The sequence below is a fragment of the Ischnura elegans genome, chromosome 7, assembly GCF_921293095.1.
Source record: "Ischnura elegans chromosome 7, ioIscEleg1.1, whole genome shotgun sequence".
NCBI classification, from domain to species: Eukaryota; Metazoa; Arthropoda; class Insecta; order Odonata; family Coenagrionidae; genus Ischnura; species Ischnura elegans.
The window spans coordinates 8,888,750-8,905,023 of NC_060252.1; the positions used below are offsets into that span (position 1 = coordinate 8,888,750).

A 16,274-nucleotide genomic window follows, 5' to 3' on the forward strand; every position below is an offset into this window, starting at 1 on the left:
CTTTGGATTGCGCCCCTTCGTTATTCATATTTTCCTAAGTAAGCTTTTCAATCAATAAACTGCGTTCACCTAATAATAATTATTCATCTGTTTTCTCAGTTCCTAAAACTTGATGGATGATATAAATTCAAAACTATAGAAATGACCGCCTAAATTTAACCAATTTCTTCACCATAGCAGGGCTTTCTTCCGGAAGCGTTACACAGACTGTACAACCATAATGTTTTTTTCAAATGTCTTTGCCGCCTGCTACGTTATACTACTTCTTGTAATCCCCATTTTATTTCCAATATATTTATTTTTACTCTTATATATATAATTAATTATAATTAATTGTGAAACCCAAGCTCAGTAGGAGACTATTTTTCTCTCTCTGCCTACGTATAATCGGTGCCGTCTGTATCTTTAAGTTTCCACCACAACATCCACTCATGTACCACCCTTCTCTTTTTTGTAAATTGCACGTTGTTTATGATAGGTTGATCATATTTGTGTAGCAGCAAATGCCTTTCGTCGCTTTCCGATGACTCGGTGCGAGGTTTTCTTTATATTAAATGGGTTTGTTCTGTATCAAACAGTACATAAATTAGGTCGCCATTTGTATCTCCCCGTCTGCAAATTTCCTACCTTGAATACATTGGGAGGAAACCAGATTTGGTATCATTTTGATGCCCTAATGCCATCTTGCCTTGCCGACGGCAACGCTTCTGCCCAACTTGCTTTCATCGCACGGATTCCCCCCATATACACACAGGTAAATATTACTCTTGAGGCTTCCTCTCTTGAATTCTGGGCCCGATTTTAATGGAAATCTTACTTTCCTCGTCTCCATCCAGGCGTCAACTGCGCGGATGTGACACCTCTTCCAATATTTCTGGCCGAGACAAGTCCGAATTTGCAGACTCGGAAAGATGTTTTCTTCCCACGCAGCGCAATAATATCGCCCGAGGATTTTCGCCTTTGGCGGAGGAGATGCTCTCAAAAGTTCATTACGGTCCTTCCCCACCCCATCTTTAATAACGCCCATGAGCTTCCGTGCCGTTAAATTTGATGACAGTTTGGCCCGTCCATTTTTCCTCTCTTTCACCCTTCCCTTCCTGTCGCAATAACCTCAAGCTTGTCCCATCAAACCGCATGAAGACGGCCATCATTTTTTAGGGGATAAAAAGAAAGAGCGGATCCCTTGGCTGACCTTTTTCCAACGCCCCCCTCTCTTTCTTTCGCCAGGTCATCGTCGAGTCGACGCGGGAGCGTGTCGAGAAGGAGGAGGAAGCGGCCAAGGCGGTGAAGGCGGAGACGGAAGCCATGGCTGCGGACGCCCAAAGGGATTTAGGTGAGTAGGAAGGACGCACCACTGCGCTCTCATTCTTTACACTCCTTTTGTTATTCTGCGTTCATATTTCTGTATCGTTTAGAGGCGTGGGTGCCGTGATATCATGGGAATCGTCTCCACAAACTAATGCATAGGTAAAGGGCATAGGGGAATACGATAGGTATTTTGGACCTAGAATGAAAATCCAAAATTAGTATGCACCATCGGAAAGATGCACCAAACTTTATATTTATTTCTTACGGGAAAACCAATTTTCGACTGAATTATCATAAAAAATTTTATGTCAAGGTTTTACGTTTGACGCAGTATCTCTGCCAATAATTTATATTTATAATTGAAAACGAGTACATGTATTTTATTCATGTTTTGGCTAATTTTAGCATCATCTTAAAATTAAGCTATCATTAATGATTCAAATACGCATCACTTCCTTTAAAAACAAATTATTTTCAGATTGAGAGACAATTTCACGCGCGTCCTCTGGGTTTTGGACGGCATGTTAACTCCTAATATGTGTAGGTATTGAATTTAGTTGTGGTATAAGCGAGTTTACTCTAGAGTTAGTAGCCTTCAATTACAATTGGCAGCATTTTCTGGTATGAAAATTGCTTATGACATTTACTCTACTGGAATGATACCGGGAGACTTCGATAAAAACATCTTCACAAAGACTTCGATAATATCTTTTTAGAAACAGGCAAGCGAATAAATGTAAACATTTAGGACCATGTACCGGAGAATAAGTATTTCTGAGATTGGTAAGTATTCTATTTAAGAGGTTTAATTTAATGGACAGCAGATATCTAAATAGCTTATTTGATTAAGGAAAATCGTGGGTACAAGAGGAGTAATAGTAAAAGAAGTCAACTTGCTCTCTTTTTAACCGTATAGGAGTCAATTTTGAAATGCAAACCGATATTTGCATTTGTGGTGTTAATTATAGAATGATTTTGACGATGGAATTTTAAATGCAATGCTTGGAATTCTTAAATAAATCAACTTCCGATATAATGGCATGAGAATCATGCAATTTATATAAAATCCAAGTACTTGTGATCTAATATGGACCAAGTTGTAAAGAAGAAAGAGTAAGAAAAAGAGTGAAGTAGGATTTTGTGCTGCATCTAATATTTTCTAATGTTTTTCTAATATATGTTAGATCAATGTTCTTCGGGAGGTGCTGAAGGAAGGAAAGTCAGGAATTAAATGTATGGATGAAAAGAAACCTGGCGTCGCGACGCCAAACCGACGAGTCGTTTTTACCTAGCGCTCCATGGAATGTGCCATGGAAATCTAGAATTTTACTCCCAATACAAATAAACGGGGTGTAATTTCCCCATGTTTGATTTCAATATGGAATCGTGAGCAACTGATTTATTTCAGTAAGGGCTATTCATATTAAAATATTTTTAGATTTATTGACTCCTTACTATGAGAGCCGTTCAATAAGTCCTTAGAATCTCCTAGAAATTACTCTCTTAGTATCAAAAATTAATGTTCACATAAAATAGCACTCGTGACTAGTGAGCTGTTAAAGTTTCAGCTGTATCCTTCCCATATTTTCATTGTTGTTGCCAATTGCAGTGAACAACTTTCATTAGTTTATAAAAATGGATAAAATTGAGTTTTGTGCGGTGATCAAACACTTGTTTTTGAAAAGGTTAACGCCGACAGATATCAAAGTTAACTTGAATGAAGCTTATGGAAGATCTTCTCCTGTGTTTGAAACTATTTGCAATTGATTAAATGAGTTAAAACTATGCCGTACATCCAAAAAAATGAACATTGTTCCGGACGCTCTGTGGAAGTGTCCACTCAAAATAATTGACAAAACCCACGATATGTTTTTAAGAACTAGACGAGTCAAAGTGCGCGAAATAGGCCACGCGATATAGGATTTAGGTAAGGCCACAGGCATATCGAAATGCACAAGTGCTTTAATTTTGCGCGAAAATTTGGGTGTTAAAAAATATCGGCGAAATCGCTGCCGCGTTTTCTCACATTGGAGAATAAACGTAATCGTGTGGTCAACTTAATGGCTGTTTTAGCGCTTTTCCTTCGCAATCCTGAGGATTTTCCGCATCAATTCATAACTTTTGATGAAATATGGATTCATCACTGCATTACAGAGGCAAAATAACAGCTAAAAAAATGGAATTTTGATAATGATCGGGCCCCAAAGCAGGCGAAGATATTGAAATTGGCCGGTCAAGTCATATCTACGATATTTTGGAATTTATGCGGAATTGTCTGCATCGAGAATTGGAAAAGGGAAAGACGATAATAGGAGATTCTTATATATCGTTATAGGACCGGGTGATGGTAGAAATCAAGATAAGCGCCCCCGTTTAAAGCAGAAAAATGTCTCCCTTCAACAAGACAATACACGGCTTCACACCTGTTCAGAGTCAATAGGCAAAATTACAGAATTAAAGCTTCAATTAATACAAAATTCACCGTATTCAACAGATTTGGCCCCGGTGACTATCATTTCATAAGTTGAAGAAATGGCTTTGCGGAAAAGGTTTTTGTATATGGAAGAAGTCATCGCCTAAACAAATGCCTATTTTGATGAAATCCCAAAATTATACTTTTTAGACGGATTATAATGGTTGGAAAAATGCTAAAAAAATTCATATGGCTGAAAAAAGACTATGATGAAAAATATAAAAAATTAACCAAATATAATTATTTTTATACCTTTTTCTAAAGACTTATTGAACGACTCTCGTGCATAGTATATTGAAGCTTAAAATGTTACCAATTGGTAAATAAAGTGTTTGTCAATCATAAATCAACCCTTTGAAGTGCTATACCGTAATGCTTATCCATTTAAATTGACATCAAAAGAAACTTTCACTTTTATATTTCGTCTGGCTATTTGTAAATCATGGATCATGTGTGCTGAGATTATATCGTATGGGATGGCCTCAATATTTTAGTGAACATCTGAGGTGCATGCATGAAGGTATCTGCGACCGTTCTTTGCTTGTTCCAATTGAAATTTGTAAACCTTTTAAATTTCACCTTGTTTTCAACTACACATGCTATTCAAAATATTTCGACTTTTTTTAGTGTAGTTTTAGGACTAAATTAAAGCTTTGAAGTTTGGCACTGTTGCTTTGAATTGAGAGTGATACTATTACTTATATCTCCTGGTAATAAACTGGCCGTTTTTCTAAGCTTCCCCTCGTAAAACATATCGTAAAGTTCGGCAAAGGAGCGTTTTTCCGAGTACACCCGGCCCAGCAACGAGCATTAATCGCCGTACACCCACGCTAACTGCTTGAAAAATGTCCTCTGCGATCTGATGCTCCTCGCAGCTCAGTGCAGCCTTGATCATTATTAATGCTTGCTATCTGTTGCTCTTCCTAAAAAATTTTCACTCACAAAACCTCCCCCTCTCTTCCCCTGCTTCTTCTGGCCTTGTTTCCCATTTAATTTGATTTTGTATTTTAATTATTCGATCGCCCTAGTCCTTACCTCATAAATGTTCTTTCCCCAATTACTTAGACAGGTAGGTATATACAGTTACTAGGCCCGTGTTGAACATCTTGATAATGACGGTTGACCGTTGAAACCGGGGTAATTCAAGGGCAAATATAAGGGACCTGGTATTAGTTTAAATTTAAGACGAAATTGAAAGAATGCATCTTCTTTTGCTTTACGGGATTTTAATTTACATTAGTGTAGGTTTCCGAACTCTTGGAATCACTTAACTCACCAAGAATCTTTTATACGCCGTCCTATGAAACGTGTGGTAGACCGCATTTGAAGGCTTCTCGTATCTTCCTTTGATTTTGTTATTTTATTTGTTTACTCAGGTGACATTCATCTTCTAATTCTTCTTATTCTCTTGGTAAGTTACAATCATGAAACCTGGAGGAATTTGGGAGCTTCAACCGCCCTTTTATTATTTCCTCATGTTGCGAATACCCGCGATTCTGTCACTCCGTATATGCTCCGTTAATACTGCACTTACAATGATAAATAAGGTATCATTTTAAACTTTAAAACGCCGGATTCTGACGAAAAATAAAATCCATCCCAAATTTCACTATTTACCCGTTAATTTGACTTAAAAGTTTCGATTTTTCCATGTCGATGAATCGCTTGAGGTATATCGACTACACACATTTTTTTAAATTCTAAACTTCCAAAAAAAAGTTTAAAACTCGTTAAATCCATAGCTGCAGCAAATAAACGTAACATAAGCAGGCAAAAATATTAAAAATAAAATATATGAACTATGAAGAATGTTTAATGTTCTCTAAAAGAGACATCGTGTGTAAGCAACTTAAAAGATAACTTGCATCACGAATAAATATAAATATCGTGTTGAAAGTATTTAAGAATTATCACCGATGGGAATTGACAAAAAAATGAAAATAGTACGAGAGGCACATACAAAGGTGAATGGTATAAAATTTTTATATATAAGAGTGAGAGTTAATTATGAAATTGTTTTAAGAATATATAACAAGTACAAATAAAGTACTTTATGATAGACCTTCTTAACTTAAAACTCAATTACACAGTTTCCTTAGATTTATTCCCTCATAGCGTGAAAGTGCGACATTTTCGCACGGGTCACCAAGTTGTTTACTATTGTTGATTTTGATAGAGATTTAAAAATTATAAGGCCCTCATTTTTCCGTTTTTCGATCCGTCACCCACATATCGAGCCATTAGCGGCGAAAAATCGACATTCTTAAACCTTTCGCAGATAAGTTGATGCCTTCACTGACTCTTGCCCAGCGGCTCACCACATCTCCGCTCGTCTTTGGCTCTGCGCTTTCGTCTCTTGTGGTTCGTTGTAATTTACACTCTAGTGAGCGATTATTTCCGTCAAGGATCGGGTCTCTCCGAATGAGGTAAGGAGCAAGAATTCCAATGACGTCACCGACACATAAAAATTGGGCGGCAACTGTCGCATTTTTTCATTTTTAAGCTGTGGCCTAATGGCTGCAGGAGAAAGCCTATTGTTTTCGTCGTCACTTATCTTCATCTACCGAATTATTTAAATGAGCCGCGATATCGGGTCTGAATGAACGACCCTATTCCCTTACAGAAGAGAGCGGAGAAAAGTAACAATAGGGTGGTTTCCTATTATTTTTTATTGCCTAAATCGAAAGATTATTACTCCTGGAGTACGTATTTCACGCTTTTAGATTTTTAAATGACGATATCTATTTTTCGCGATTAAATGAAAAGTGAAAATTTTCAAGAGCGCGAAAACGCGATGGCTAAGTATGAATGATGGGAAAACTCCGTGTGACGTCGTTCTGGTTCCCGCTGCCGCAACTGAGGTGACCTTGGGGCGAGGCTCTGAGCGCTGATACGACGCAGGATGCTAACAGGTAGCTGAGTACCCTGCTAGCTGGTAGCGCTTGGCTTAAATATTGATTATTAATACCTTGTCAAACGAAGAAAACTTTCCGACCTTAGCCAGTTTTAATAGGTGATTATTAAGACATGTTTCCCTAAGCTCTGTGCCTCATGCATGCATTGGTAATCTCAGACGATGTAAAACTCCTATCTACTCGTATAGAAACTAGGTCCCTGTGACGTCACGTGGGCATCGTGGCATCGCATGGGCGCCAATCTGGCCTTTTTCAAATGAGGATAAAATTGACCATAGCCATTCGTCTAAACCGGTATTTCTAAAACCAAATAATTTGTATATTATGAATGCACTAATGTTGGGTAATGAATCGCAATCAATGCCTTTCGTTTTCTTTGATGAAGGAAACTACCCTATTTAGGGCCATAATTCTGGTGACAAAAGTCTTCTTTTCTTCCATCCCATCAATGAGGAAGGTCTAATAATCCCTCAACGATTAATCAGAATCACCTGAAGGAGAATATAATCGATGGAAAAAGAGCTCATGAAATGGGCAATGGATTCGGAAAAACTAAGTGACTAAGGGTACAAGAGAGGGTATATTGAACCTAAGTCTTCTCAACATTGGAGATAATGGCACAGAACAAACCATCATTGCAAATCTGGACTTACAATAAGGAAACAGCGATGATTAGAATTCAATGCTTTATCCACCATTAGCGTGAATGCCACTTAGCTATGTTCGTATCTCGGTCCAGATATGAAGAAGCGAGAATGAGAAAAGCATTGTCACGAGGTTGTGCGCTGTCTTTTGCAAATGTCAATGTTTTATGAAGAAAGTCAGAGAATAAATCAATAAGGAGGCCTTAAAACTGAATTGCGCAATCTCGTTGTAAAAATTTATTGGCCATTCAGCGTCTGAGATCTATGTCTGAAGAAACTGTAGAATAATAGGAGTACTTTGAAGTACAAGGATTATTGGAAAGTTTTTTAAGAATGATATTACAGATTCTTGTGAAAATTTCTAGTTTTTAAGTATTTTTCAGAAAATATTTTTTCCCCATAAATTGCCAGCAAGTGGCAAAGGGTTTAATTAAAACTTTTTCCTTGATCCATTTATGCTTTCTTGGACGGCATGCCCGTGTTCTCGCAGAGTTACATAAATTTTCAGTAAGTGAACATAAAAAACATCTGTGGCATGAACACCTTAAAGAATCAAAATCATGATGGTGACATAATCCATATGTGAAAACATTTTGAAAAGAATATGCGCTTCTCGTGTGACTGCGTCTCGGGAAGAATAAACTGGATAACTTCAAAAGTTTTAGCGTCACGAAGAACCTATAAACGCGGCTCGATATTGGTTATAAGTTCAAGGAAGTCTCGAAGAAGCCTTGGAAGTTTTGAGCTTATACATTTCCAGAATCATACCTTCATACATAAAGCGTGAGTTTTCTCGGATTCAAAGGTACATTTTCTTTTTCCATGCATCGTGTTTGAAGGCGATAAATTTTGTCGTAAGAATACAACATGCTGACCCGTCATTTTGATGTGATTGCAGAGAATGTTGATGAGGGATACGTAGCTGTCCAATGGGCGCTGCCCCGCTCGCTCAAGGTGGCATTGGCATCGTGTTTGTAAATGTTTTGTTCCTATTTCATGTTTTTCTTTACATGATGAACCGTAGAAAATACCGAGTTTATAAAAGCACTCGAAATCATATTTTTTTATTGTCATACGCTCTGAGTTATTACTTAGCTCGTAAAACGTGATTCCCATAATTCTATAGAAAATTTAATGAAAAATAATGCATACCTAAGAATGTTTGGATGAGAGAGTCTTTAATCGCGGTTAATAACAGGAAGTTGGTAGGACCTTCACAGCGCAGTCTCTTGTCTCAATTTACATCTTGACCTGCTCCTCAGAGCTTATTCGCCCGGCAATTTTAGCTTGTGTTTTTACGTGTGTTGAAAAGGATGGAATGTTCTTAATTACACAATATTCTTCCAATTCTGTAGGAGTAGCAAAGCTCGGTTGCGCTGATGGCAGCTCCCGTTGCCCTTACAACGGCGCTGAGATTCTTCCATCCGACGCCCTTCCAGTCTTATCCCTAACCTGGAGTCGCAGTCGGGCTCGAATCGCGGCGGCGCGCGCGCCTCCATTCCCTTTGCTTCCTCTCCACCCCCCTCCTGAGGTGACCGGGCGCATAAGTCTTCCATAGTTGTGTTACTTGGTCCCAGCCCTTATGACTGTATCCTCAATGGGCCCACCCTGGGCTCCCAAACGATGCCTTTGTGTGTTTGAGTGTTTGTCAAGGCTTGCCGGTTGAGAGGCTGTGGTTGGTCCTTGCGGTAACTTGCTCAATCCCCGCAAAACAATGCGGTAGAACCCGGGTCGGTGCAAAATGGACGAGTGTAACACGTTACGGCTTTTTGGAGCATTTTCTTATACGATTTAGCCACGCCGTTTCACGCTTTTACCCCTCCGCTTCGAATACGCCGCTAGCCAATGGGATGCTCACTAATTGGGACCGATTCTGGCACCAAATCGAACCCATCCAAAACCAACTAAAATTTTTATGAACAATCACGGAAATCAGAGAAGCGTTTCCTTGCTGTTATTTGAGTAAGCAGAGGAATTACGGGTAAATCAAAAGGCAAAAGATATTTAGGTTGAAATGACTAATGCGAAGCAGGCTGCATTGTGTAGGAATTTTATTTAGCTTTAAATATCCGAGTATTGTTTACTAAAATAGCCACTAGTGTGATATAAGGTGAGTAGCTGACAGGCAATATCGCTATAGCAATGAGGTTAATCATTCAATATGCATGTAGTCTATGCGTTGATATGGGCTCTCACTTGGATGCTTGGGTAAATATTTCGTCTGATTTCACATATCATTCATATATAAACTTGGTTTTATTAATTATGTAATGGTTATATCAGATACTTGCTAGTTTACTATTAATAGTATTCGGAGATATATAGAATAATTATCATATCTAGAGAATAGTCATATCTACAGTAATTAGCGGGTTCATTTTAGTTGATGCACAGAATCAATATTAATCGCTGGCTTTTTTCTTCGTTCTGTGTGATGGGTATTTAGGTATACAATTTTCCCATTTATTAGTTAAGAGATTAAAGAAGTAGTTCAGCATCGTTGTTGTGCTACCTCACTCCTTATTTCAAGACCCAGAAATCGCAGTTAATAACAGGAAGCTGGAAGGCACTGAGCCACCTCTGAAATTTCATTACGAAGACAAAATAAATTTGCTGTAAAAGAGGCCAACACAAATAAATACAAATTCGTTCCAGTGGAATTTGATACGCCATATTTCTGTGGCGTGTGGCTCGTCGTTTGGGGGTCTTCATTCTCCCCCCTCTTTCCAAAATATTTTTCCTTGCGGCTACTACCCGCCGTGCATTTCCTTAAGAGATAATTAGACTAGGGGCACTTATCTTCTGACTTCCTCACCATTATTAAAAGTTAAAGACTGATATCAGGTTTTAAATTCCAAAATGTTCTCAAAATCTGATATTATTAACTACTGCCGTTAGAGGGGATTTTGAAAAAAACGCTTACGGAGACCAAGCCATAACAAATACGGCCGTTGCGGTAACAACCTTGGGCTGTAAATTTCTGGCTATGTACCTGCGAATCATGCGTAATAATACAGAGACACGCGCCAGTGCGTGCTTTTGCGTTGCTAACCGTACATTACGTATGTATGGAGCAAGAAAATTTTTAATTCTCATGGATCTTTTACCTTTTTTTGGCTCTTTTTGTTGTAGATCTTATTATTAAGTGTCCATCCCACGCTCTAATATGTTATGTTAAATATTCATTTAGAATGGGTCGAATGAAAAATAGGGGAATAGAAATTGTCCCTGGGAACGCCTAACTCTGGCGCCATCGATGCGCTTTTTTCCTCTCAATTGTTTGATCCGATTGTTGTTTCCATTTGTGAGGATAGTGCTCACTCCCGACATAGCGGTTGACAGCGTTTTTAGGGCAGAGGAGTGACTGCGTTCATTGCATTACTTACTTTTTACCGCAATGTTCGTACCATTAGAGAACCATAAGACAATGATTTTAGCGAGCGAGTGTCCATAGGCTTCTCTCGAATTGAAGCCCTTCAGACAAAAACTCGGCATTCAACCTAGATGACGTTCGTTTATGTAGCGTTAATTCTCTGTCATTTTTAATTCTGTTTCCCGCTCTTATTCAGTATCCCCGCAGTACAGGTAACTCCCAAATCCTGCAGGTGCGTGATCTAAGTTTTGTCAGAGGCTAACATTTTCTAACATATAATGCTCTCTGACTGTGTCGGAACACCTTTGCGTTCGTCAAAAATTTCTTTTTCATTTTATCATGCACCTTCCGGTTTCTTGACTTTTTCCCTACCAGTGTCCTTAAATTTCAAAAGTTTCTGTACTGCTTCGTTGTTATTATCACCCAGTTTTTCATAATATCTTTTTTGCTTCAGTCCAACATTTAAAGTGTTTCCCCCACTCTTTTTCCCACTTTCCCTTTCCTGGATTTCCTTGTAAGCACAGATAATGGCGGTCACTTATTCACCCATTATTCTTTGTGGCCATCACACCATCTCCATCGTCCTTCACCTCAGAGCCTTAAATATCTGCATTCAGTTACCATTATCTTTCCTCAGATTCACGGTTTCCGGACCGTACAATTTTTCACTCCACTGTAGCGTTTCCTTCACTTCCTGCTAGCAGACCAATGCATTATATCCTCCCCAGAAAGACGGCAGCTAAGTACATCCTATCCTCCAAGAGATAAAGGAGGAAGACAAGAAAATCTAGCGAATCTAAAAGTTTGACTTTCAACACGATATAATAACTATTTTTTTATCTCGGAAACAATAATTTTTCACAAAAGTTGCGGTAAAGAGAGATAAAGAATTTCTCAAAAATTCCGCTATAAAGATAGCCTTTACCTGGAAACTTTGAAAGCACATAACCTTGCACAAAAATATGCGAATATTTTCGAATTGAATCTCCATTTAACTATCAATCTGAACCTGTACAATTGGCTCTTAAAGGAAAAAAACAAACCTCTCAAAGGAAGTACTTGCTGAAAGAGAAAGAAACCAGCTTCATTAGGGCTCAAGTATATAAGATGAATATTAAATGACGATTACGAATACAAGTTAAGATTATGAAACTGCACCGGTCGAGTTTTCTGGCTCCTAGCATCGATTAGCGCCTGATAAGAGAATAGTTCACCATGTTTTGAATTGTAAATAATAGGAAAAATTAAGGGCGGCCATTAGAAAACACTTATTTCTCTCGGGTGAAGTGTTCATCAAATTATTTTCTCAATTTTTACTACCGTGGTTGGGGTTTATCGCTTATCTATAAGTATGAACAGCCACGAAATTAATATCACTAAAGATGACCTTGAGAAAATGAAGTAATGAAGGTCGTATTTGGAAAATAATTTGAGTCGTTAAAAATCCGTCTCTCCGTTGGGAGCAGTCAATTTTGGGGACGCGAAGTGCAATTATTTGCTACGTTGAGTTCGGCAGTAAAGTTGGCGGAATAGGATGAGAATTTTTTCGTGGCCAAGGGAGGACAAAAGGGAGGAAATTAATTGACTTAGGGAAAAATTACTACAGAAAGAACGGCAGCAAAAGAGGTAGAGGAAAAACGAAGATGACCTTATATTTAAAATGTGTACGCGGTTTCCTTTACGTACTTAAAGTGTATTTGGACGGCATTGCAGAACGGGATTCGTATTGTGGGCACTTGTAAAAAGTAAAAAATTATTCTGCAAGATATTAGGGATTAAATTCAACTCCTATTAATGAATGTGTCTTGGCAACGCTGTTGGCGAAGGCGAAGAAATGGCAAAGGTATAGAAGCGTATACTTTATTGGGAGGGACGGCTCTTTTAGTGGGCAATCTTAGTTACAATAAAAATATAATTCATGCCTAAGAATGTAAGTATATGCAGGTATAATATATACAGATAGTTTCCCAGAAGTTTACAAAAAGGATGATTTTCGGAGGATAAGTTTTCACCAAAAAAGGCTGCGCTATATTTTATATTATTTTAAATAAAATAGCCCAAGAATTCGACAGTTGAAAAGTGCAAGTAGCATCAATTATCATTGCAAAACTTGCTATTTAGAATTATATGACACAATTCTAGTTAAAAAATATTTTAGATGGATAACATTATATAGATTTCAATTGTGAGTGAAAGTTCAGAGAAGACTGAAGAAGAATTAAGTATGACTGGGCATATCAAGTTTTCTGACTTCGATTAGCGCCTGATATGTGAATGCATTGTGAATAATCGGAAATAGTTGGAACGGGCATTGAAAAACAAGGGCAAGAAGAAATGGTAAATTTAATTAAAAACACTAATTGTTCCTGATTTTAAGCGTTAATCTAATTCTTATGAGAGTATTTTACTATCCATGGCGTTTGCTTTATGGACCAAACCATCATCCCCGCGTCCGCTACCTTCCATCGTAACCGACTCTTGATTCTAGCGGTGGCAGTTAGACGTTAGCGGAGATTCGACGTCCCTGATACAATCATGGTCCTCAATTCTCATACCCTGACACCTTTAATGGGGGATAGGATACGGCATATAGTATCTTGACTGACTGTATAATTGCCTCCGTAGCTAAGAATTCTCGGTAGTGTAATAGTATGCAGGTTATTGCGAAATTCTCACGGCCTATGGCTTGATACGTCGTCCTGATGGATTTCTCGTGGCAATCCATTTGCACGTGTGGTATATTTTTGATTCCTTTTTTCATCTGTTTTATGCCGTTTTCCTCTTGAATTGTTGGTCCATAGATTTACACACTCCCACATTAGAGTAAACCTCTTACACTGTGGGTAAATTGACCTTTTTAAGCCTCTTATTAATTCTATAGTAAAAAGTCTACCTGCATCGTCCATAAATATTTGTGAAGCGTTTAAGGAAACATTTCTGATCTCTATCCCATTTTATGAAATTGACGATTTGTCAGGAAATGTTTTGTGTTTGAATGCTTGGAATAAAATGTTAGGCCTCGTCAGAATATTTATGAAATAGTAGCGAAAAATTACGATTTTTTTTCCTTCTTGTCATTTAAAGTAAGCGTGTGAACCTAATCAAAATAAATTGTGTTATAAAATACCATTACAAAGCCCTTTCTTCGTTATTTGCTCACCAACTTCCTGCTACTCGGTGTTTTTCCTGCTTTTTTAGAGCCATAATGCATGTATATCCTCCATTTGTCGCTAATTACGCAAAAGAGTGGGAAAATATTTTAAGACAAAATTCTTCAATTGATCTTAAATCTGTTAACCTACTAGCCAAAAATAGCCTTGTGTTCTCGTATTACATGTTTTATATTTTTTTCTTCGAAAAACTTCGTTAATTAATTCCGCGCTCATTCCGTGGCTTTACTCAACTTAATGACTTTTTATAATGCTTATCAGTTTTTATTTCACCAAAATTTCATTAGGAAATATTATAATTAATCTAACTTGAAATTTTTTTCCATTTTTATTGTATTTTAAGATAATATGCGCTTTATTTTTTATATTTCAGGGTCCGTTTACTATGCTTGAAATAAGAGGAAAAATTATTTAAGACCACAACAAAGTGGAATATGCTGGACGACAATTCGCTCTATATTGAATAAAAGATAATATTTACCCAGATTATGAACTGTAACCCGCAAAGTTGCCTGAACAATGACTAAATTTCACGTCGTTCATTTCACACATTTCTCAACAAAAATCTCATTATCTTTGGTGTATGTTCTAGCATTTCTTTGTGATATCGGACACCATTTTTTTTCTTCTCGTAGCTTCTTGTTGCACCTCTCTAACATACTTCACTTAATTAATGACCATAGTGCGCTTGCAAAATTCGTCTTTTCAACGTATGTGGAGGTAATATTCCTCTACGGCAATCTGCTGCTCTGTTAGCCATAACATCCCAGGCGTCTCCCGGGTAAAAAATATAAATTTGTTATCTTTGCCTCTCTGGAGATCTGATAGGATAAGCGGATTATGATAGAACTGCGTAGGCCTCAGCAACGGACTTTGGACGATTCACCCGGGTGGATGGCAAAAAAGCAATCATTTCCTGTCATTGGGATATTTCAAATCACGATATGTTCAAATGAATCAAGGGATTTGCTTCGATCCTCATTCATTTGAAGAGTATCTATGTATGTCATCGCGCTTGTATCAATATTGATTTTCTTTTACTATTATGTAGATAATTACTCACGTCTTAACTATTGTTTACTTCTTTTCCGTGTTAATTAAATGTGTGGCGTTTATCTTTTTTCTCTGTCTCTTTTGTTTCTCTTAGTGAAACCTCTATGCTGGTCTTCAATATGTAAAATGATTCAAAATACCATGCGTATTGCCATGGCATTTTTATTATATTCAAAAGTAAGTACTTACATGTGCTGTAGAGAACTTTTATTTGTGAGAAAGCACTAAAATTCTTTATTTTCACTTATTCTAGATTTTCTTACCGGCTTAAAGATATGCCTTGAATCCTAACTTCGCGCACTATTTTAGTAATCGCCTTGAAGTCGTCTATTGTTTCATCTAGTTGTTGGCCATTATTTTTATGATATGAGGTGGGTACTATTAGTAAATATTCATGGAGTTTGAAGTGCCCGACGGTGAAATCAGTTTAGATTTTTCCCTCCTGTATGAACTCATAGACCTATTTTACTTCATACGTGCTCTTTATCTCATGGCTCTCGGTGTTTCGGTATTCATTAAAGTCTTTGCATCCTCTATTTTTAATCCTCTAGTACAATTACTGAACTGTAGGAAAATATTTGAAGGTAAAATAATTCAGTAGATCTCAAGTTAGTAACTTTACTCGCAAAGAAGAGCATCATGTTCTTAGATTAAATATTTTATGTATTTCCTTCAAAACCGTCCTGCAGAGGGTTGCAAAAAATTGAACGGAGTCTCTCTTTTATCTCCAATCTCGCGTGCGACAGTGAGGAATTTTATTTCCTTGACTCTACTTGAGAAATAATAATGAACTTCTTTGTTCTCATGTGCTTTCAGATGAAGCCCTACCGCTCCTTGAAGCTGCGGAATCAAGCTTGAAATCTCTGAATAAGAATGACATTACGGAAGTAAGAGCATTAAAGAGACCCCCCGCTGGAGTTGGCCTTGTCATGGAAGCCATTTGTATTATCAAAGATGTACAGCCGATTAAGGTAAGATTATCTTAATGCTAACGTAATCCTCTAGAGGAGATTGCATGACAGAAATTAATGATTCGGGGGTGTATTATTTTGAATCATAATGTAATTCAATGGGTTATATCTCAGGCATCGTAATCATGCTGCTACACATGGTGTAAGTGTCCGATCTAACGCTGTTCATGGTTTAAACTTTTTTGAAGTCTTGTACGGAAGAAGAAATGATTCGTGAGCATATTTTCGTAAATATTATTTTAATCTAAACGATGATGGCGATATTTCCGATATCGCCATCATCGTCTTGATGTAATTATAAAGTCGTATTGGACATTAGCTCTATCTTAAGGAGACAGCTACGAAGCAGATTAGCTCATTTGTTACC

General features: G+C 37.6%; 1 protein-coding gene across 1 annotated transcript in view; it reads left to right on the forward strand.

The window, feature by feature from the left end:
- The window catches only part of LOC124161960 (dynein axonemal heavy chain 1-like), a 347,859-nt gene that overhangs the window by 252,423 nt on the left and 79,162 nt on the right, over positions 1-16,274 (forward strand). Inside the window, exons 18-19 of the mRNA XM_046538240.1 lie at positions 1,228-1,333; positions 15,753-15,907. Coding sequence (XP_046394196.1) covers positions 1,228-1,333; positions 15,753-15,907 — 261 coding nt within the window. The remainder of the gene's footprint in view (positions 1-1,227; positions 1,334-15,752; positions 15,908-16,274) is intronic.